The sequence below is a fragment of the Impatiens glandulifera genome, chromosome 7 (assembly GCF_907164915.1).
Source record: "Impatiens glandulifera chromosome 7, dImpGla2.1, whole genome shotgun sequence".
NCBI lineage: Eukaryota > Viridiplantae > Streptophyta > Magnoliopsida > Ericales > Balsaminaceae > Impatiens > Impatiens glandulifera.
In genome coordinates this window covers 3768788-3792246 of record NC_061868.1, presented here as the reverse complement: position 1 = coordinate 3792246, position 23459 = coordinate 3768788, and the positions used below count along the sequence as shown (strand labels likewise).

At 23.1% G+C, this 23459-nt stretch overlaps 2 protein-coding genes across 2 annotated transcripts; both read left to right on the top strand.

Moving 5' to 3' along the window:
• LOC124945754 (60S ribosomal protein L28-2-like) lies at window positions 1-1322 on the top strand. Its single transcript, XM_047486244.1, has 4 exons — window positions 1-107; window positions 187-345; window positions 446-606; window positions 1019-1322. The coding sequence occupies exons 2-4, from the start codon at window positions 198-200 to the stop codon at window positions 1136-1138; spliced, it is 429 nt and encodes a 142-aa protein (XP_047342200.1). The 5' UTR covers window positions 1-107; window positions 187-197; the 3' UTR covers window positions 1139-1322.
• A 12234-nt stretch (window positions 1323-13556) lies between these two features.
• Window positions 13557-21877, top strand: LOC124946196. The gene is made up of 12 exons (XM_047486768.1): window positions 13557-13763; window positions 16286-16456; window positions 16542-16595; window positions 16667-16813; window positions 17108-17453; window positions 19370-19452; window positions 19542-19622; window positions 20395-20610; window positions 20840-21010; window positions 21103-21156; window positions 21253-21399; window positions 21506-21877. The coding sequence occupies exons 1-12, from the start codon at window positions 13557-13559 to the stop codon at window positions 21875-21877; spliced, it is 2049 nt and encodes a 682-aa protein (XP_047342724.1).
• Window positions 21878-23459: the final 1582 nt, after the last annotated feature.

Genomic DNA, 23459 nt, shown 5'->3' with positions numbered 1-23459 from the left:
AATCATTATATAAATTCATTTGGAGACCTAGGTCAGAATTAGACGCATCAAATCTATACAGAAGCCACCGGAGGCCGACGCCATTAGAAGTTGAATCTACTTTTCAGGTAAACCTTCTATCTGATTATGATCTATATATTGCCGTAACGATCTGTAATTGTATTTGAACTGGTTTGATTTCTGTAGAATCTTCATCAATGGCCACCGTACCAGGACCTTTGATTTGGGAGATCGTTAAGAGGAACAACTCATTTTTGGTTAAGGAGTTCGGCAATGGATCTGCTGGTATTCAGTTCAGCAAAGAAAGCAACAATCTGTACAACCTCAACTCGTACAAATACTCTGGTAATCTTCGAGATTGTTTTTGATATTTGGGTATTTCTTGTTTCATTAGATCGATCTGCACTGTTTGTTAGCATATTGTATTGATACATTTATATTATAGGATTGGCAAACAAGAAGACTGTAACTGTTCAACCAGGAAAAGATCTTTCTGTTGTCTTTGCAACAACAAAGACCAGGAAACAAGGAAAGCCTGCAAGTGTACTTAACAAATCTATCATGAAGAAAGAGTTCCCTCAGTTGGTGAAGGTTGTTGAGAACCAGGTATATTACTGTGCAAATATTGGTGTTGATTACAAATTCTATCAATCTGCATATGCATATTAGTGCTGCAAACAGTTTTACAAGCTTGAATCTATAGTTTCTTCATAATCTGTATAAAAAATGGGCATAATTTGGTTAGATATGAATATTTTCATTTGGGTTATTCCAGAAGGCCAACTTTTAACCTTCATTTGGGTTATTCATTGATCAATAGGCACTATTATGGTTAATCCAAAAGACCAAACTTTTAACCCTTGAATATTATCAATTGGGTTGTTGATCATTTATTAATATTAGTGATTTGATCATTAGACACTATTGAGGTTATAATTCCATGTCTAGTTCCTTATTTTAACAATGAAATTTGGAATAATCTATCATATTTGTAATTTCAAATAATGTAAAATTGCAGGTTGTATCCAACTACTACAGGGCAGATCTTAAGAGTGCTGCTTTTGCAAGGTTGAGTGCTGTGAATAGGAGCCTTAAGGTGACCAAATCTGGCCTTAAGAAGAGAAACAGACAGGCTTAGAGCTGGTGAAGTAATGAAATGGACCTTTAGTTGTTATTTTCACTATTTATGAGACATCAAAATTTTTGTCATTTGCTATTTTCATTCCAACTTTTATTTTCTTGTTTGTGTCCCTACTAAACTGTTTTAAGTTCATGTTTTGGAATGATTTTATATTTTAAATTTCTGGAAAATGTGTTCTTTACTTTTGGCTTATTCAATCTCATTTCTATTGCTTGTTGGAATACTTAGTTATTGCATATATGTTTCTAACATTAAAAACAAATGTTTTTAACCTAATGGACTGATTTTACCTTGGTGTTTTATAAAATTATGTACTTATTTATTCATATTAATTTTTTTTGTTTATTTAACATTTTATTTACCTCAAAAGTATGGTTTTAAGATTATAATTAATTTGGTTTTAAACTTAATTTACAGGAATTATTTCAAAATAAGTCAAATAGGTAAAAATTTTAATTTCCCCCCATTTTCTCAGTTAATATGTATAATGATGTTTTATATTTTTATTAAACAAATATTCACAACCTCCCTTGTCTCATTTTTTTTGTTTTCCTTAAAAAATAAAATTATTATATTTGTTAATATCTTAATAAGTTATTAAAAACATATCTATATATATCTAATAACGCTTAATTTTGAAAGGTAGGAGGTGTACATCACGCTCTTTCCAAAATGATTTACATCATCATAGATATTTTTATGTGTTAAATATATATATTTCTCTCTCTTCATTTATTTTTATTAATTAATTTTTTTATTTTCTTTACCATATATATATTTTCTCACTAATAATATAAAATATATATTTTTTCATCAATTCTATTAACTAAGTTTCATAATTATTTATGTCCGTTACTCTTTTATATATATATATATATATATATATATATTAATATTTTTTATTAATTAAATTTAGCATTAATATTAATTATAAAAAATTGCAAAAATAATAAGAGTTTAAATTATTATATTATATTCATTATAAAATTATTTTATTTATATTAATTCAGTTTAGTATTAAATATTAAATATGAAAATATGTAAAAATAAAAAATTTCAGTTATTATATTATAATTAATGAAAATATGTAAGAATAAAAATTTCAGTTATCATATTATTATTAATGAAAATATGTAAAAATAAAAAATTTCAGTTATCATATTATAATTATCTATTAATTGAATTTAGCAATAAATATTGATTATATCAACTAGCAATAAATATTGATTATATCAATATATATAACTACAACTAAACTATCATATGAAACAATATCATGCTTTCAATAATTGAATTTGAATTTTGTTATGTTTCAATAATCCGTTTTCACTGATTTGTATTTTTTTTCCTAGAATTTGATCATTTCAGGTCGCTGCAAAAAAACATCATCGATCTCTTTTTGTAGCTTCTAACTCTACAATCATTCACAAAATTCAGGTAATTTCTTTTTCCTAATTTATATATATCTTACTTATTTTCTCTCTCATAATATAAGTTCATCTCCAACCCACCAGCAAACAACTTCATTATAGGTCACTCAACTGCATTTTAAGTTTTTTTACAAAATCTTTCTCCTCCAAACCCAAATATGCAGGGACACTGTTCACATACTCAAAAGGTTTTCAAAACTTTCATTTTAGTCATTTTAGTTTGTTTTTAATTAATTTATATAATTTATTTATATTTTAATTTGTTTACATATTTTATTTATTTATATTTTAATTTATTTATATGTTTAATTCATGATAATTTTAATAAGGTTTGTTTTGTTGTATTTTTTTTTTTGTTTGTGAGAAGTAATTTATGTTTATGTAATAATGTTTAATTTATTTTATGTAGTTGTATAAATAATTGAATGTGAATTTTAAAAGAATTAATAAGTTGTTGTAATGTTATGGGTTCAATTTGTAATTTTAAATAAATATATAAATAGTATTGAAAAAATTAAAATTTATTATAAAAATGAATATTCTGAAAATATTCTTTTGAGTTTGAGTTTTTGGGTTGGAGATAAATTATTCTTTCATAATATATATATTTCTCTTTCTTAATCTAATTATTAAAAGTATTTTTTTTCTGTTTACTGTATAAATTTTTATATATTTCACACTAATTATATAAAATATTTTTTTTATTAATATATATATATATATATATAATAACAATGTATATAATAATGTTTAATAGACGAATACGAAGGTTTATACACAAATTATTAATTCTATAAATTAGTTTACTTTCTAAATTAATTTCTTTATATATTTTACTTTTTTTCTTAATCTAATTATTAATTATTTTTTTTCTTACTTTCACTATATAAATATTAATATTTTTTCACACTAATAATATAAAATATTTTTTTATATTAAAATATATAATATTACCTAACATATTTATTTTTATATATAATAACAATATATATAATAATGGATGAATATGAAAGTTTATACACAAATTCATTAGGATTTCTATCTCATTTCATAATTTCTCTCTATTAATTTTGTAGCTTCTAACTCTACAATCATTCACAAAATTCAGGTAATTTCTTTTTCTTAATTTATATATATCTTACTTATTTTCTCTCTCAAAATATAAGTTCATCTCCAACACACCAGCAAACAACTTCATTATAGGTCACTCAACTGCATTTTAAGTTTTTTTTACAAAATCTTTCTCCTCCAAACCCAAATATGCAGGGACACTGTTCACATACTCAAAAGGTTTTTAAAACTTTCATTTTACTCATTTTAGTTTGTTTTTAATTAATTTATATAATTTATTTATATTTTAATTTGTTTACATATTTTATTTATTTATATTTTAATTTATTTATATGTTTAATTCATGATAATTTTAATAAGGTTTGTTTTGTTGTATTTTTTTTTTTTTTTTGTGAGAAGTAATTTATGTTTATGTAATAATGTTTAATTTATTTTATGTAGTTGTATAAATAATTGAATGTGAATTTTAAAAGAATTAATAAGTTGTTGTAATGTTATGGGTTCAATTTGTAATTTTAAATAAATATATAAATAGTATTGAAAAAATTAAAATTTATTATAAAAATGAATATTCTGAAAATATTCTTTTGAGTTTGAGTTTTTGGGTTGGAGATAAATTATTCTTTCATAATATATATATTTCTCTTTCTTAATCTAATTATTAAAAGTATTTTTTTTTTTCTGTTTACTGTATAAATTTTTATATATTTCACACTAATTATATAAAATATTTTTTTTATTAATATATATATATATATATAATAACAATGTATATAATAATGTTTAATAGACGAATACGAAGGTTTATACACAAATTATTAATTCTATAAATTAGTTTACTTTCTAAATTAATTTCTTTATATATTTTACTTTTTTTCTTAATCTACTTATTAATTATTTTTTTTCTTACTTTCACTATATAAATATTAATATTTTTTCACACTAATAATATAAAATATTTTTTTATATTAAAATATATAATATTACCTAACATATTTATTTTTATATATAATAACAATATATATAATAAAGGATGAATATGAAAGTTTATACACAAATTCATTAGGATTTCTATCTCATTTCATAATTTCTCTCTATTAATTAACTCTATGTAATTACTTTACTTTCTAAATTAATTTCTTTATTTTATATTCAAGATTTTTTTCATTTCATAATTTTTTTTTCTAATTAATTCTTAATATTACTTTTTTTTCTAATTTAATTTTTTTTCACTTTCCTAATATATAAAAATTTAAAATTATATATATATATATATATATATATATATATATATATATATATATATATATATTAGGTAAGTTATGACTATTTATTTTAAATAGGTGGTTATAAATAAATATTTTAAATAACAATATTAAATATTTCTCTCAACTAAAATCTATATATATTAATTTCGTACTTAATTTTTTTTTATCTCTAATATATATATATATATATATATATATATATATATATATATATATATATATATATATATATATATATATGATAATTTTAACAAGGTTTGTTTTGTTGTATTTTTTTTTGTTTTTGAGATATAATTTGTGTTTATGTAATAATATTTAATTTATTTTATGCAGTTCTATAAATAATTGAATGAGAATTTAAAAGTAATTAATAAGTTGTTATAAAGTTATGAGTTTAATTTGTAATTTTAGATAAATATATAGATAATATTGAAAAAATTAAAATTTATTATAAAAATGAATAGAATATTCTTTTGAGTTTGAGTTTTTAGGTTGGGATAAATTACTAAAATGTTTACTGCATTTTAAGTATGAGAATAAATATCTTTCATAATATATATATTTCTCTTTCTTAATCTAATTATTAAGTATTTTTTTCTACTTACTATATAAATTTTTATATTTTTTCACACTAATAATATAAAATATTTTTTTATTAATATTTTTTACATAAAGATATATAATATTACCTAACATATTTATTTTTATATATATAATAACAATATATATAATAATGTTTAACAGATGAATATGAAGGTTTATACATAAATTATTTTTATCTCAATTCTCTCTCTTAATTAACTCTATAAATTATTCTACTTTTTAAATTAATTTTTTATATATATTTGACTATCTTTCTTAATCTAATTATTAAGTATTTTTTTTCTTACTCTTACTATATAGATATTTATATGTTTTCAAACTAATAATATAAAATATTTTTTATATTAAAATATATAATATTACATAACATTTTTATTTATATATATATATAATAACAATATATAATAATGTTTAATAGATGAATATGAAGTTTTATACACAAATTCATTATGATTTCTATCTCAATTCATTATCTTATATTCAAGAATTTTTTCATTTCATAATTTATCTTTCTAATTAATTCATAATATTACTCTTTTTTTTAATTATTTTTTTTTTCACTTTCTACTTATCATAATATATAAAAATTTAAAATTATATATATATATATATATATATATATATATATATTAGGTAAGTTAAGACTATTTATTTTAAATAGGTGGTTATATATAAATAAATATTTTAAATAACAATATTAAATATTTCTCTCAACTAAAATCTATATATATATTAATTTCGTACCTAATTTTTTTTTATCTCTAATCTTTATATATATATATATTTTGCTTAAGAGAATTTTTTTAATTTGGTTGTTCAAGAAATCATTTATTTGTGGACAATATTATTTTTTTATATCACAGTTTTTATTATTTGATAATTTTCTGTCTTTTTCTTAATGTTATGGTGATCACTCTACTAAAGCGTGGTTTCATCTCTAAAATGACCGAGTGTGATGTAAACTTTTTAACAAAGTTTTATCTCTAAAATATTCTTATTTTTATCTTGACTCTTGTATATCTACATTATCTCACTTTATTAAAAATACAAAGGTCTAAAGAGAATATGATTGAGCAAACTTATTTTTTCTTTAAATAATACTATTATTTTAGTTTGAATTGTTTAAATTAAGAATTTTCTTAATTTGATTGTTCAAGAAACTATTTATTTGAGACAATATTTTTTTTATATCACATCTTTTATTATTTAGTAATTTTCTGCATTTTTTTTAATGTTATTAATACCGGTAATCACTCTACTACACTACTACAGTGATTTCATCTCCACAATGACAGTGTGATTTAAACTTTCAAACAAAGTTCTATCTCTAAAATATTCTTTTTTTTGTCATGACTCTTGTATATCAATACTATCTCACTTTATAAAAAATACAAAGGTCTCAAGAAAATTTGATTGAGCCAACTTATTTTTTCTTTAAATAATACTATTTTTTTAGTTTGAATTTTTTTAAGAGAATTTTCTTAATTTGGTTGTTCAAGAAACTATTTATTGGCGGACAATATTTTTTTATTACAGTTTTTTATTATTTGATAATTTTTCTGCATTTTTCTTGAAGGTTATCAATACTGGTATTTGCCCTACTACAGCGTAGTTTCATCTTCACAGTGACCGAGTGTGATCTATCTCTAAAATATATATATTTTTTTTGTCTTGATTCTTGTATATCTACACCTTCTAACTTTATGAAAAATACAAAGGTCTCAAATTCTTTTACTAAATTTATTGAAACTCATTGCAAAAAATTGATGCAGTCAACCTTAAGAACTAAAAATAATTAATATACATATGATCGAAAATAATTAATATACATATGATCGAAACATATTTTTATATTATATAAACATATATCTTACTTTTAAGTTAATATTATTATTAGAATTAAGTTACTATTAGTAGTGATATATTTTTTATTGAACAAAATATATTAATACTCACTTAATCTTTGATTATAAATATAGAATTTGTATCATTTGGTTAATCTTCTTTTTTACAAGTTACTATTTAAGAGAATTTTTTGTATAATTTAGTGAAGTAGTTTTATTAATCTAAATTTTTCATGACCTACTTTCAAATTTTTTGGACTATGATGGTATTAGAAAAAAGAGATTTTTTGAAAATTGGTTATAAATACTTATTTAAATGTTGAACTATAATATCAAACTATATCAATGATAGGTAAAATGTGTTATATACTATTATATCATTCATCCCGCATGAGTTTATCCCCTCTTTTATCTTCGAGTAAATTACTTCGTTTCTTTTGTGATGAAAAATTTTCTAACAAAAATTTACCTTCTATAAAAAAGAGGATTCTAATTTTTTAATTACATTTAGAAATATATAAAAATAAAAAATATATTTAATAAAATAGTTTAGAAGTCTAATAACAATCCTCTTTTTTCAAACATCATTCAAAAGATAAATTAAGTTTTAAGCCAATATAATTTATTTATATTTATTCATTTTTTAAGTTAAAATCGGGTATTGACTATTGAATTATGTTAGTTTTTTTTTATAAAATGAATTCTAATTTCGTTTTTTATGAAGTTCGTAAAATGAAGAGTAATGTTATCTTCATTTGATTATGAATTTGTTTTATTATTGTATAACAATAATTCATAAAATAAAATATTTTTTTAAAAAACAATCAACAAAATTATATAAAAATTCAAAGGATTCGCATAGCATGACACAAGAAATTAAGACAAAAAAAAATAACTAAAAATTAGAGTCAATAATCTCATCTTTAAGAATTAAGAACCATCCAGTAAATCTGTAAATCTATAAATGTCTATAAATTAAATTAGAGTTTAGAGATTTAATTTAATATAAGAAAAATAATAATATATACTTTATTTACCCTACATCAAAAAAAAAATATTAATTTTTTTTAGAGTAAGATTTAATTTTTTATGTTTTTGTTAATAGTACATTTTTATATGGGTATAATAATTTTTATAATTAAAATTACAAATTTATAAAATATTTTTTATTTAAAAAATTTATATAATATAAAAAAATGATATGAAATGATATAACCTTTATTTATATAATAATAATAATAATGTAATTTTAAATTTTATCTTTCTTCTTAAATCAATTTTTCTCAATTTTTATTTTAAGTTTAAATAACTCAAATAAAAATAAATTATTTTTAAAATTATAGTTATAAACTCATAATATTATTTATTTATTTAATTATATATATATATTAAATTTAAATGTTATTATCTCATATAAAATAATATTTAATATAAAAAAAATCAAAAAAATTATATGATTTAAAAAAAATGACATAAGATAATATAACTTTTATTTGATTATATCTAAATTAAGTTTAAATATTTTCAAACATTTATTATATAATAATAATAATAATAAAAATAATAATAATAATAATAATAATAATGTAATTTTAAATTTGATGTACCAAATTTGTATTTTTTTTTATTTTTATCAAAAAATTTTAAATATTATTTTAAGTTTAATTTATTTTTTTATTCACTTTTTGTTTTCTATCTTATAATTTAATTATATCTTTTGATTGATTATGTATATAAATATATGAATTATATTTTTTCTTTTATTATTTTTCTTGAATTTGAAATTGAATAATAAATAAGTAGATAATGAATCTAAAATAAATATCATATCATTAAAAGTTAATTAGAAAAATTACATTAATTTTGAAATTTTTATAACTTTATTTTATTTTTCTAAAAATATTTAGATTAACCTTTTAAAAGAACTTATTTTTTTTCAAATAGTTTGATGATGTAGTTTGTATTTTGTAAGCAAAACTTATTAGTTAATTTTTATTGTTTTATTTTTTTATATAAAAAAGTGCTTAAAGATCATATTTTTTTATATTGATATTTTCTATATTATAATCTTTGATTTAAGATATTTAAAAATATATTTTTATTTTTTTTATAATAAAAACAATGCAAATATTTTCAAAATTTATAGTTGACAAATTATTCTAAGGATAAAAAGTAATTGTGAAGCTAAATTGTACCACCTAAAAGTTGAGTAATATAATATAATTGTGTTATTTAAATTTTATATTAATTTTTTTTTATTAATTCTAAAATTTGTTTAATAAATATATTTATTTATTATAATATGTCAAATTATAATACTTTTAGGTCAATAATAAAGTTTTTATATCTGAAATTGATCCTGATAATGAGGTGGAATGATTAAATATAAAAAAGCAGATAAGCAAGAGAGAAAATGCCAGGGAAAGCTCGGATATATTCTTATGAATTACAATAGGAACTGGACCAATCTATCTTGAAAGGCTCCCATGTCCTGCTAACCTTCTAAAATGTAAAGTCATAAAAACAGCTCATAGATAGTAAAAATTGGGTCTCACATCATCCGGAGCGACTCCATGTGCTCTCCTCTCCTCTCCTTTAATTTTGTAATTGTTATTTGTTTATTTTATTTATAAGATTTTTTTTATTATATTGTTAAATTTTTTTTGATTATTTATTAATGATTAATTTCAGTTAATTTTTTATTAAACATTTTTTATATCTATAATTTGTCATATTTAAAGGTAATTTATGAGTCTTCTCTTAAAAGTTTAAAATAAGATCTATTTATCTTTTAAAGTACTTAATATTATAAAAATGAGAAGAAATATTTAAAATATAATTTATTAGTATAAAAGTATGTCATTTTTTTTAAACTCACTCAATTTTGTTAATAATATTCATGAATGGTGGTGTGATTTATATAATATTATAATTTTAACGTAATAATATAATAAATTTACACTTATCTTTTATCTTATTCTAAATTTTAATCAACAATATTTATCTTCAAAAAATTATTTATCATGTGTAAAATGACCCTACAACGTAGGGAAATAACTCTAGTTTTAATTAAGGATCTAAGCTTTTTCAAACAAGGATTCTATAATTGTGTATTAGAATGTTTTTTTTATAATTTATTTAATTAAATATTATTTAATTAATTAATAAAAATAATAACATATTTTCTATTTATTTAAAAGAAAATATATTTTATTATTATATTAATTAATTAAATATATTTAAAAAAAAATATTTTATTATTATATTCATTAATCAAAATATTAATTTTTTATTTTATTTTATATTATAACCCTAAAATGTTTTACTAAAATAAATCAAAAACAAATTTCAATTTATCTAAATAAATCCTTATCGAATAAGTTGAATTTATTTGTGTATAGTTGGCAAATTCGTATTCATATTGTAATGGTTTTGAATCCTTATAATAAAATAATACAATCCTTATTATTATTATTTTTTTTATATTAATACCTTCAAATTTTTTTATTAAAAAGAATCCAAAACAAATCCGAATTTATTTAAATCTATCCTTATCAAACAAACTCTAATAAAATATAAGTAAATTTATTATTGTATATAGTTGGCCAATTCATATTAGATTGTGTTAACTTTCAGAATCAAGTAGAAAAGATTGTGTAATGTTTTTGAATATGAGAACAAGAAATGAAAAACGTAATGGATCCTACGGAGCAATCTCCCAATCTTATTAACTGGTACAATATACCTCTTACAAAAATAGTCCTTAAACTATTGATATAATAACACAAATAAAAATAACTTTATAATTAAAACTATTTTACCCTAATCAATAAGTTATCTAATATAACTTATTACAATTCTTACATGGGCATTCTCATGGACTCAATCAAAACATAGACATTCCTATGTGAACATAATTTATATTTATTTTTATTTTAATAGATTGTAATGTAATTAATGGTTTTGAATCCTTATATTAAACATACATTGGGGAACCAATTCGAGATTTTGTTGAATGTATTATTAGATCAATGTTCTATACATACCAAACTAGACTTAATAATTCATAGCCAAAAAAGAATATTCTTAATTCAAGTCTATGTTATTCCATGACACAATCAACAACACGTCATAATTCATGTTTAAGTGACAAACTAAATATATATATATATATAGATGCTTCTAGAAAACATGTTTTCTTATTCCCTGATTAACGGGGAATTGCTTTGCACATGTTGGGCTAAATGAATTGAAAAAAAATCAATATTTATTAGGCTTGTTACTTTTTTTTAATAATTTAAAATTTAATTTGATTATGATTTTGAGTAAAATAAAAAATTTAAAATAATTATGATTATGATTTACAATTCCCAACCGCGATACCAATAGTCCAATATATAATTTTGATATATTATAGTCTGGATAAAAAGTTTATATATATAATTGAACCAATCCAATACAAATTAATTTGTTAAATTGTTATTATGATTGATATTTATTATTAATTATTTTGAATAATTTATGACAAACTCATGTTGTAATTTGAACGAAATTGTTTTAGATTTGTTTTATTCATTTTCTCTGATATTTAAAAAATGAATTTATGAAATTTTGTTTCACTTTTAAACAATGTTAATTTTGTTTGATTAATAATAAAGTTAATTAAAATAAATTTATAAATATGTTTAGCTAAAAAATTATCAAATTGATCAAATATATTATATATATATTTATATATATATATATATAAATAAAGTTCGAACATAATTTTTTATAAAAAAAATTTATCTTGAAAAAACTCAACCTATAAACAATCACCTATAGTTACTATCAATGAAATAATTTGTATACTAAGTCAACTAACAAAATTTATATTTTTTAAATATTGATCATGACTAAAATATATATCATGATCATAAATTAACACTTTAATTTTCCTCCAAATTTTATTTACTAATATATTAATTATCTAAGTTGGATCATATGGAAGATTTTAATATATTAAAAAAAAATTTTGTAGAAGGAATTTGATAAAGAATATGTGATTGGCTGAAAAATAATCAATTTTTTTTTTTCTCTTCTAAATATTTATCATTTTTTTTTCTGCTAGTGATATGGTGCACTAGTACAAATATATATATATATTTTTTTTAAAGAGAGCAAGAACTCTCGGTGAAAGCCAATATGCCCTATGTGATAATTTTTACTGAGGGCGACAAACGCTTTCGGAAGGTGTAAGTGATATCATTATCGGTGAAAAAAATTCAATATCACCGAGAGTATTTATCGCTCTCAGAAATATATATTTTTAACCGAGAGCAACACCTGCTATCGGTTATAATCAAGAGTAACATTTTTCCCTCGTTGATATTATTATCACTAAGAGCATTATTTAGCTATCAACAATAATTTTTGGTAATTGTGTATTTCTAGTGGTGACACCTTTTCCACTCCCCTATCATTTCTCATCTTATAACGAGTAATCAATTTAAATTTATTTAGAAAAAACTAAACCAGATAAATAATTGCCTATTATTAATGCTAGACTATAGTTGTATACCACATCAACTAACACAATTTATAATTTTTTAATATCGATCATAACTAACATATATATCATGATCATAAATTAACATATACTCTCCATCCTACTTAATTAAATAATAGATACGATCACTAGTAAACATTCAGTTTATATTCGATTTTATTTGAAATCTTTTTTTTGTTTATTTAATCCATTATTTTATTATTCACTCTCTTCAATTTATTGATTAAAATATTAAAATAATTTTATTATTATTATTTTAGTTAGTTTTACTTAAAAATAAATAAATAAACAATTTCTCAAACTCTTAACTAAAATCAACACTTATTAATTTTTTTTTAAAATTAAACCCTTACCAATCAAAATCTAAGAACGTGTACAATTTTTTTATTATTATTAAGCTCGTGCTAATTTTTTTTAATAAATGAAATAAAAAGGTGTTAAGATTTTTATAGTTATTACATAATTTGACTTTTTGATGGGAATTTCTTAGCACTAGCTAAAAAATGGATGAGACGTGTGAATAAAAAGGAAAAGTCTTAGTCAAAGGGTTCGTTGGCCACATGTTCAATTACAACATTCATAAATTTCTTTATAAATACATTCTTTCTTTCCCTCCACAATAATCTTAAATTATTTTTCAACTGTTAGGAAATGGAAGACCGAAAAGAATTGACAACCACCACCGCCCACGGCCCTCCTCCGGCCAAAAGCCAACGTTTTGATCGATGTTTATCGTTACCCTTTGCGGAGATAAAGATAGAACCAACTTCGATCAAATCATTAAAACATCTTGATTCAACCAAGTTCAAACTCGAGATTAAGAAATGGGCAAAATCCGTCGCAAAATATGCAAGACAAGTAAGTTATCGGTTCGGTAGTTCCAAACTATGACAAAAATCCATTATCATGATGATCAATTGGGGGATTATGAACTAAGTGATTGATCATCGACTTTAATTTAGGAATGAAGTTTATATATTAATATAAACTTGTAAGAATTTGAACATATACAACTTTTTACTTTTGGATATATGAATAGTTTGATTTGGGGGCGTTTGTTACCATTTGTTAGCTAAGTTCAGTCCATGATAGGATTGTTGTTGAGGGAATTTCGAGAATCACAAATTATTTCGTTCTTGGAATGAAACTCTATTCACGGTGCAATTTTACGGATGATATGTACATAAAAAAAAATTGTACTATGCCAACTATGTACGTGGAATCGATGACTCGTTTACTTTTGTATCGTCGAGTGGTGACTGATATCGGAAGGCGCTCTTGTGAAGTATAATTGAGATTAATTTAGTGACGCTCGAATCTTTAGATAGATGATAAAAAGTTATGATTGAGTGGACTTTTATGATATGTCTATATATATTTGGATAATATTTTAATTATTTCACAGTGTGTTTAGATTATTTCAATTATTTTTATTTGTATTGCACATGTGTTTCAATTTAGTAAAATGAAGAAAAAGTGTTACACAAAATCAAAAGAATATTAAAGTTAGTGAACCTTTTAGTAAGTTTAGAGTGTTTCACATTTATTTGTAATATTTAAGTTGTAAATATTGTTTATTACTTTCAATATTTTTACCTTTTGTTGCAATTTACTTAAAATCTTAATATTTTCTTTTAAGTTATAAATTTCTTTTGTTATGATTCTCTTTGAGCTTGTTTTGTATCGGGTTATTTGAGGATCTTATTCAAAATCTATCTATCACGTATTTTTTTTTATCAATCCAATCATTTTATTAATTTAATAAAATATCAAATTATTCCTTATTTAAATATTTTTATTATTTAACAAGGGAAGAATATTTATGTAATATATATATTTTTATGTGATTTCTTACCCTTTTTAACATGTTATAATTAATCTCTATACCATTTATATATGTATAAGTGAGAAAATATAGATGGAAAGTGGAAAATCCAAAACCATAAAATTTTCAAATGCTGAGTTTTTCTTGTTAGTTTAGATTGGATTATTTATCACTATCTTTTTATTATTATCAAAAATTTTTCGATTCATATATATATATATATATATTTATTCTATAATAATAAAAAAATTATTTAAATAATCTTATTGTTATTTAAATAACCTGAATAAGTTTGAAAATTTTAATTCAGAATTTCAAAATAATATTGAGATTATTGTGTTGTGGTTAAGAGTATTTACTTAAAACACTAAAACAAAGAATTTATAGTCATTAATGTTACACAACCATTACCAAAACACTAAAATAAAACATTACCAATTGAATTGAAATATATATATTTATGTTATTTTTCAATAAATACATTTACTAAATTAATAGACAATATAATATTTTTTTCTAAATATAAACAATCTAGCTACCTTCCATGTGTATCCAACATATCAATATATATTGAACCAAAAGAAGAGAGAAATATAGTATAGACATTGTCATGGCTTTTAAGAAAAATATAACACATTGTTCAACTTTTTTGCTTATCATCATAACTTTTCAATCCATTTTTTGTGCTTCTACAACAGCTAAGAAATTATGGGGTTTGAAGCACAAAGGGACCATTAAAACAATAGAGGTTAGCTATGGTCAACTTCCACCCTTCATTTATTCTACACAAATATTTAAATGCCTTATTTTCTTCATTTATTCCATCGATCTAAAATTGTTGTTTGCAATCTTTTATTTGCAGAGCGATGATGGAGAAATGATTGATTGTGTTGATATTTATAAACAACCCGCATTTGATCATCCTAAAATAAAAAAATTAAAGGTATCTTATAAGTTTGTTTGGTTGAACTAATTTTTATTTTACTAAGTAATACATCTTTTACTATAATGATATTTGAAGCAATTGGTTTATTCAAAATATGTTCCAAACCAAAGTACCTAAATAAACACTTTTATATTTTTCATTGTTATCCGTTACTGTTTTGTTTCTTCTCTTCATTTTTATTAAAATTTATATATTTATATTTACGTGGTAGATGAATCCTACTTCTTATCCCATTGGAATGGAAATGAAGTTAAAATCCAATCAAAAACTAATTCAAGATTGGCATAAATATGGAGAATGTCCCGAAGGCACAATCCCTATCAGAAGAAGTACAAGTTCTATCAACCATACCAAGTCTACTTCATTTACCATTTCTCAATTTGAAAGTAACCACAGTACTAAATTCTCTTCAAGTTCAGGGCATGAGGTAAATCAAAATCTAGTTCGCCCGGTTTCTCTTTATATCTTATAACAACATCGAAACACTTTCTAATGACATAGAATCACAACGTTCCGTGGTAGTATATATAAAGATTCAATCCTAAAAATTTAACAAGATTTGTGTATATATGCTGATATCTTATGTTTTTATTTTGGCATATCAATTAGTATGCCATGGTTACTGATAAAGGGAGTTCTTACTATGGGGCACAAGTTTGGCTTAATGTATGGAACCCGAAAGTTGAGTATGGTGAGTTAAGTGCGAGTAAAATGTGGCTTGTTGGAGCAAAATCACAAGATTTCAATGAAGAGTACAATAGTATTGAAGCTGGATGGATAGTAAGTTTTTAAGAAAATTTGTACACAATCATTTTCGAATTAAAACTAAATAATTAACAATTTTTTTTTTTAATGTATATACAAGGTTTATCCATCAAGATACAAGGATAGCAAAACAAGATTCTACATATCTTGGACGGTATGTTTTTTTTTACATCTAAAGAAAAAAAATGATTACTACAAATTTTATATTATGTTCTTTTAAATCAGGGTGAAGGAGCTAATAATACTGGATGCTATGATCTTGATTGTCAAGGCTTTGTCCAAACAAATAGAAAATATGCCATTGGTGCTTCAATAACACCTGTTTCTTCTTATAATGGAAGTCAATTTGAACTTCCAGTTACCATTTTCAAGGTAACCACATTTGTACATTAAATATGGTCTTGATTGGTTTTGGTTAAATATTCTCATTTATGTATTTTTAAATAAATTAGTTTAAATTACCCACTTTTCAACAACATGCAACGAACACAATTATTTGAAAACAACCCATAACCGAACACGGTCTATCAATTAAACGTATTCTGTAATATGAGAGTTTTACAAAATGTCAACTAATAATATTACCGATTGTTCTCGAGATTGAGAAAATTATTGCGAGAAAAGAAGGCCTAATTCTAAAAATAATGAGAATGAAAATGATTGTAGGATACAAGAACAGGAGATTGGTGGCTTCAATTGTCTGGGACCAACATGGGGTATTGGCCTAATTCTCTCTTCACAGTCCTTTCGGACCATGCAAATATAGTAAATTGGGGTGGGGAGATTTTGAATGATAGATCGGAAGGACATCATACAACTACTCAAATGGGAAGTGGTCATTTTCCAACCGAAGGATATAAAAAATCAGCTTTTATGACCGTTTTAAGGGTAACCGATTCCAACTATGCTCAAAGAAATCCAGGATTCCTAAAATATACCTTGACTAGCCTAGGATGTTATGACGTAAAAATTGTCGATAGAGATTCCGGTGGTCACGCGGTATCTTTTGGAGGTCCGGGATTTTCTTCATCGTGCTTTTGAAATATGTACTATTGGTGAAAGATGATTAAAATAATGTGTTATTATGCATGAATTTAAATGGGATAAAAATGATAAATAAAGGATTTTTTTTTTATTTCCTGTAATGGTTTTATGTATTCTAAATTTCTAATCTACCTTCACATGTGCTTACCACTTTTGTTCATAAATTTACATTTTTTATTGTTTTTATTGCCAACTAACTTATAAAATGTTCTATTTACTCAAAAAAAAAGAAAAAAGAAAAAATAAGAATGTAGTGCCGTGTATATATAGGTACAATAAAATTGATTACAAGTTTAAGATGTCGCGATAATCAATATATTTGTCTCGGTTATTTATGATTCGTTTAATCATACCTATACGGACACTTCCTGAATCCAAATGAACATGTGAAAACAAATGCGGGTGGTTGTATTTGACATTTGTATGATTGTTTATGCTTTTTTTAGTTTTATATAAATCTAATAACAAATATTTTTGTTAAAACAAATAGCATGCTTTTTGAAAGAAATTAAATATAACTCAATGAGTTAATTTAAGTGAAATGTCTGAAGTTTAATTATTCAAAACCTTAAAAATTTAAGTGGTTAGCCATAACTAGAACTGGTTTAGAGATGAGCCCATGAACTATGGTAGACTAAATTCTTGAGCAACCCAACCTTTTAAAAAAGGTTATTATTTTTGTATGTCTTTCTTGCTCTCAAAATAAAGTTGGATTAAGTTAAGTTTCTAAATAAATAAAAGTGGTTATGTGAGCAAATCAGCTCATACCAAAACAAAAGAATGAAATTATTTTAATAAAAAATTTAATAGTTTTAAAATATTAACAAAAACAAGAAATGTATTTCAAATTTTTTTAATAATATAAAAAAACAATTAATTACTATATATTTTAAGAAATAACATGAGAATTGGGTCAAAATTGAGGAGAAAGAATACTAATTAATTATCCTAAAATCCAAAAGTAGAAATTAGATACTCATATTTGAAATTATAGAACATATATAAAACATTGAATTTTGTTTGACAAATAAATATTATTAAATTTGTTAAAAATTATATTTTTGAACATTATTTAATTTAAAATTAAAATAAATCGCTGAGCTATTATGAGTTTGATTTTTACATACATGTGATTGTGAATTGGTTAAATCAATTTTTGAGCTAAATATATAAATAAATTAACTATAAACTATCAATATCCAACCTTAAATGAAGCAAATTAATTAGTTGAATCAACTGTTTTCTAGACAATTTTTGTTTTCATCTTTGTTTAGTATTCTTTAAAATAAAGGGGTGTTATAATATTAAAATGAACTAATAATTTTTGTTTTTAAAATTAAAATGAACTAATAATGTTTTTAATGTGGTTGCTTACCTTTCTTTAAATGTTGCAATTTTCATAACTTTATGTTTAAATGAATAAGATATTTAATAATGTAAAAAGAAATGGAAATTTGAAAATCCACTATCATAATATTTTTTAAGTGTTGAATTCTAATTTAGATTTTCAAAATATTACTGACATTATTGTGTTGCCATACAAGGCCACTAAATAATGTGATGAAAATTATTTACTCAAAACAGTAAAATAAACTATATATGTGTATTGTCATTAATGTTTCCATATTTTGAATATGGTTCACTCAAACACAGATATAAATACATTACCAATTGAATTAAATATTTAGATTTTTTTTTTCAATAAATACATTTACTATATTAATAGACTATATAAGATTTTCTGAATATAAACATTCTACCTTTCATGTCTACCTAACATATCTATATATATTGCATCAAAACAAGAGGCAATTGAGATAGACATAGCCATGGATTTTAAGAAATATAGAGCATATTATTTAACTTTGATTCTTATCATTATAGCTTGTCAATCGATATACAATGTTTCTGCCACAACCGAAAAAGTATCGGATTTGAAGCACAAAGGCTATGTAAAAACAATAGAGGTTAGTTATGGTCACATGTATATATTGCGTGTTTTCTTTTATTCATTTACTCTATCTAATTATGATGATTTGCAATTATCTTTTGGTAGACCAACGACGGAGAAATAATTGACTGTGTTGATATATATAAACAACCCGCATTTGATAATCCTCTTATTAAAGATATACAGGTATCTTTTATAATTGTTTTTGCTTAAATAATTTGGTAGATGTTTTATGAGTATGATTCTTGAATCAATTTTTTTTAATCAAAGAATGCTCAAAATTTGTGAAGATAATGTTTGAAAGTTCAAATACCTAAATAAACCACTTTCTTAAACAACTCTAGGATTAGCTTTTTCCTATCTTGCTTGTTCATAAAAATTATTATTATTTTTTATTATGTAAAATTTAATCATAGTTTATCTAAAGAAAGTATATTTGGAATCACTTTTATAATTTATTTTTTATTTCAATATAAACATAAATTAATTCTTACATTTGTCTCTCATTAAATTTAAGTTTCAAATGTATATCAAATAAAAAAATCATTTGTGATTTTAAAAGAGTGTGTTGAACCAACTTTGTCTAAATATTTCACAATCATACAATTCCAAAATAAACTATCATATTAATAATATAATTTGGTTAAAAATATTAATGATAGACATTAGAAGATAACTATTTTTTTTTTTTATTTCATTAAGCTTTTTTTTTAAAATAAATACATCAAGAGTTATATTGACCAAAGAGGAAAAACTTCCAGATTTTGATATAAGCCCACAATATTTATTTTATTTAATTAAGCCTCAAGACTATTTCCAGATTTTTGAATTCTCCCAAAATAACTTTGGAGACTTATATCATAACATGGAAATAGTTTGGATGCCTAAATAAAATTTTGGAAATTTTACAAGTTTCTTAATAAGGGCCTTAATAGAACAAGTTTAATTTATATAACAGATGAGTCCTAGTTCTTATCCTCTTGGAATGGAAACGGATTCAAAATCCAATCAAATGCTACTTCAAGATTGGCAAAAATATGGAGAATGCCCGGAAGGCACGATTCCCATAAGAAGAAGTACAAGTTCTAGCCACCATACCGAGTCTCCGCCATTTGCTATGATTCAACGACAAAGTAATTTTAGTATTAAATCGTCTCCAAGTGATGGCCATGAGGTAAATGAAAACCTACTTCTCCATGGTTTCTCTTCATGAATTATAACAATACCGAAACAATTAATAATGGAGTGTTTCTGCCAAAAAAATAAAATAAAAACATTTAGCATCACTTTATTACAAGGTGTTTTTGTATTAATTGTTACAATGCTTTATAAAGATTCAAACCTTAAAATTTAACAAATTTGTGTATACTCATATCTTGTCCATTTTCTTTTGTTCTATGAAGTATGCCCTGGTTTCTGACGAAGGCAGCAATTACTATGGAGCCAGTGCAACACTTAATGTATGGAACCCTAGTGTTGAGTATGGCGAGTTCAGTTCTGGTCTAATATGGGTTATTTCATCGACAGCAAAAGAATTTTATGAAAACTTCAATAGCGTTCAAGCCGGATGGACGGTAAGTCTTTAAGAAAACTTGTACACGATCATTTACAAATTAATTAAATTTTCTAGATAATTAACAAGTGATTTTATTTATGTATATACAAGGTATATCCATCAAGATACAAAGACATCCGAGCACGAGTCTTTATATATTGGACGGTATGTTTCTTATACCTTTAAAGAATAACATTACTTTCAATTAGGATTACAAATTTATATATGTTGTATATTATTATGTTATTTATTTGGAATTAGGGTGATGGATATCAAAAGACAGGATGCTTTGATCTTGATTGCAAAGGCTTTGTCCAAATAAGTAGGCACCTTGTCCTTGGTGCTGCATTAGAACCTCTTTCCTCTTATGGTGGGAGGCAATATGAGATACCAATTACCATTTTTAAGGTAATTATATACCATACAAGGTTATTTGAAAATTTAATGAGTTTTTCCAAGATGGGTGTTTTATAAAGATGACTAACTAATAATGGAAAAATGCAAAATATTGTAGGACTCAAAAACAGGAGATTGGTGGCTTAAAATAGCTGGGAATTTTATAGGGTATTGGCCTAAATCTCTTTTCACCGGCCTTGTTGATCATGCCACTTTAGTGAATTGGGGCGGAGAGATTGTTAACGATAGATCGGGAGGGCATCACACGACTACTCAAATGGGAAGTGGTCATTTCCCATCGGAAGGCTTTACCAAAGCAGCTTATATGGATAGGTTGAAAGTATTTGATTCCGACATTGTTGCAAAAGATCCGGGGTTTATAGTATCAACTCTTACTAGTTTAGGATGCTATAACATAACAATCGAGAGGAAAGTAGATGGTCAATCAATATCTTATGGAGGTCCTGGATTTAACCCAGCATGCTTTTGATATATAGTATAGATAAATAATAGTAATAATAATATGAAGGTGTTATGCAATCATTTAAATGGATGAAAAATGATTAATAGAAGACAAGTTTTTATTATTATTGTTATGTAACGCCTTATCCATTAAGGTATATACAATAAAATTGATAACTTGTTTAAGTTTGTTTCTTTATTTAAAAATTTTGTTGTATTTGGCAATCATATATTTTATATTTTATTTTATATTTTATATTGTTTTGGGTGGTTTTGCATGACGCCAAAATAAAAATATAATTCTCATTAAAAATGTTTTAAGTTAAAGTTAAATTAAATTACGTTGCTACAATTGCTACAATTGTAGGTTTTTTAAATGGTCTATGTTATGGAGAAAAAAACTTGCAACGTACAAAAATTTATCGGATTAAAAAAGCATTAAAACGGATTTAAATAAGTTAGGCATAATTAAAACAAAACAATTTCTAAGACCACTAACAAAGCACTTAAAAGTGCTTAGGAAGTTGAACAGCTGAAAGTGGATAAAAAAGACAATTTAATGTCCAAGTTCATCATTTTAACTTCCAACACCCCTTAAATTGATGTCCGATGAACTAGTCCTAACTTAGATCGTAAATCTTCGAAAAAACTTTTATGAAGTGCTTTTGTGAAGATATCTATTAAATTAGATTGTATAGTTAATTTAATGTTAGAATATAATATATAGATATATCACAATATGATAAATTATGATAATATCAATATTATATTATATTAAGTTTAATTCTGTAAGATATTATCACATTATGATAAATTATGATAAATTGTGATAATACATCATTCAATATAATTCAATACAATTCATTCTATAATTCTAACATGCTATAGCCCAACAGCAATACTCTCAAAAGTTCTAATCCTACCTTACCATACAATTTTTTTACTATGTCATTGTCAGATTCTTCCCATATTGGTGGTGGTTATGATTTTGCACCACTAGTTTCTCGACAGTCCCTACCTTATTATACGAGTTCTACAGATTTACCAAGTGTTAAACTTACCAATATCTTGCTTACTCGCAAGAATTATGATGAGGGGTCACGTTCTATTGGTCATGCCCTTACTTCTCGCAGGAAGCTTACTTTTCTTCTCGATATTGAGGAGAAACCAGTTACAAATCCGGCCAAGATGGAGGATTGGAGGTGTATTCAGGCTTTATTGGTATCTTGGGTGATTAATACTATTTCTGATGATCTAAAATCTCAGGTATTGTATCATACTGAAAATTTTCCTCTATGGGATATGTTGAAAAATCGTTTTCAGTTAGGGAATGTCAAGAGAATTCAGCAGTTGAAAAAGGAATTGATTCTCTATGAACAAACTGCTGCTATGTCGGTCGAGGAGTACATGGATAGCTTACAACCTATTTGGGAAGAACTTCATAATCTTACGCATTTGCCATTGTGTAATTGTGGGAATTGTACATGTAATCTTTTTGAATAGAAAATGTCGATTAGGAAGACTACTCAATTACATGATATCTTATTTGGGATGTATACTGAATTTTATGGTACTACTCGTTCCAATCTTTTAAATCAGGATCCTCTTCC

What these genes read in the sequence shown, in the direction of transcription:
- LOC124945754 (XM_047486244.1), top strand. Translation starts at nt 198, where the DNA reads ATGGCCACCGTACCAGGACCTTTGATTTGGGAGATCGTTAAGAGGAAC. An exon ending in CAACTCGTACAAATACTCTG is followed by an intron (nt 346 to 445) that starts GTAATCTTCGAG and finishes TTTATATTATAG; the next exon opens with GATTGGCAAACAAGAAGACT. An exon ending in TGAAGGTTGTTGAGAACCAG is followed by an intron (nt 607 to 1,018) that starts GTATATTACTGT and finishes GTAAAATTGCAG; the next exon opens with GTTGTATCCAACTACTACAG.
- LOC124946196 (XM_047486768.1), top strand. Translation starts at nt 13,557, where the DNA reads ATGGAAGACCGAAAAGAATTGACAACCACCACCGCCCACGGCCCTCCT. An exon ending in TTCCAGTTACCATTTTCAAG is followed by an intron (nt 16,814 to 17,107) that starts GTAACCACATTT and finishes AAATGATTGTAG; the next exon opens with GATACAAGAACAGGAGATTG. An exon ending in CTCTTATTAAAGATATACAG is followed by an intron (nt 19,623 to 20,394) that starts GTATCTTTTATA and finishes TTTATATAACAG; the next exon opens with ATGAGTCCTAGTTCTTATCC.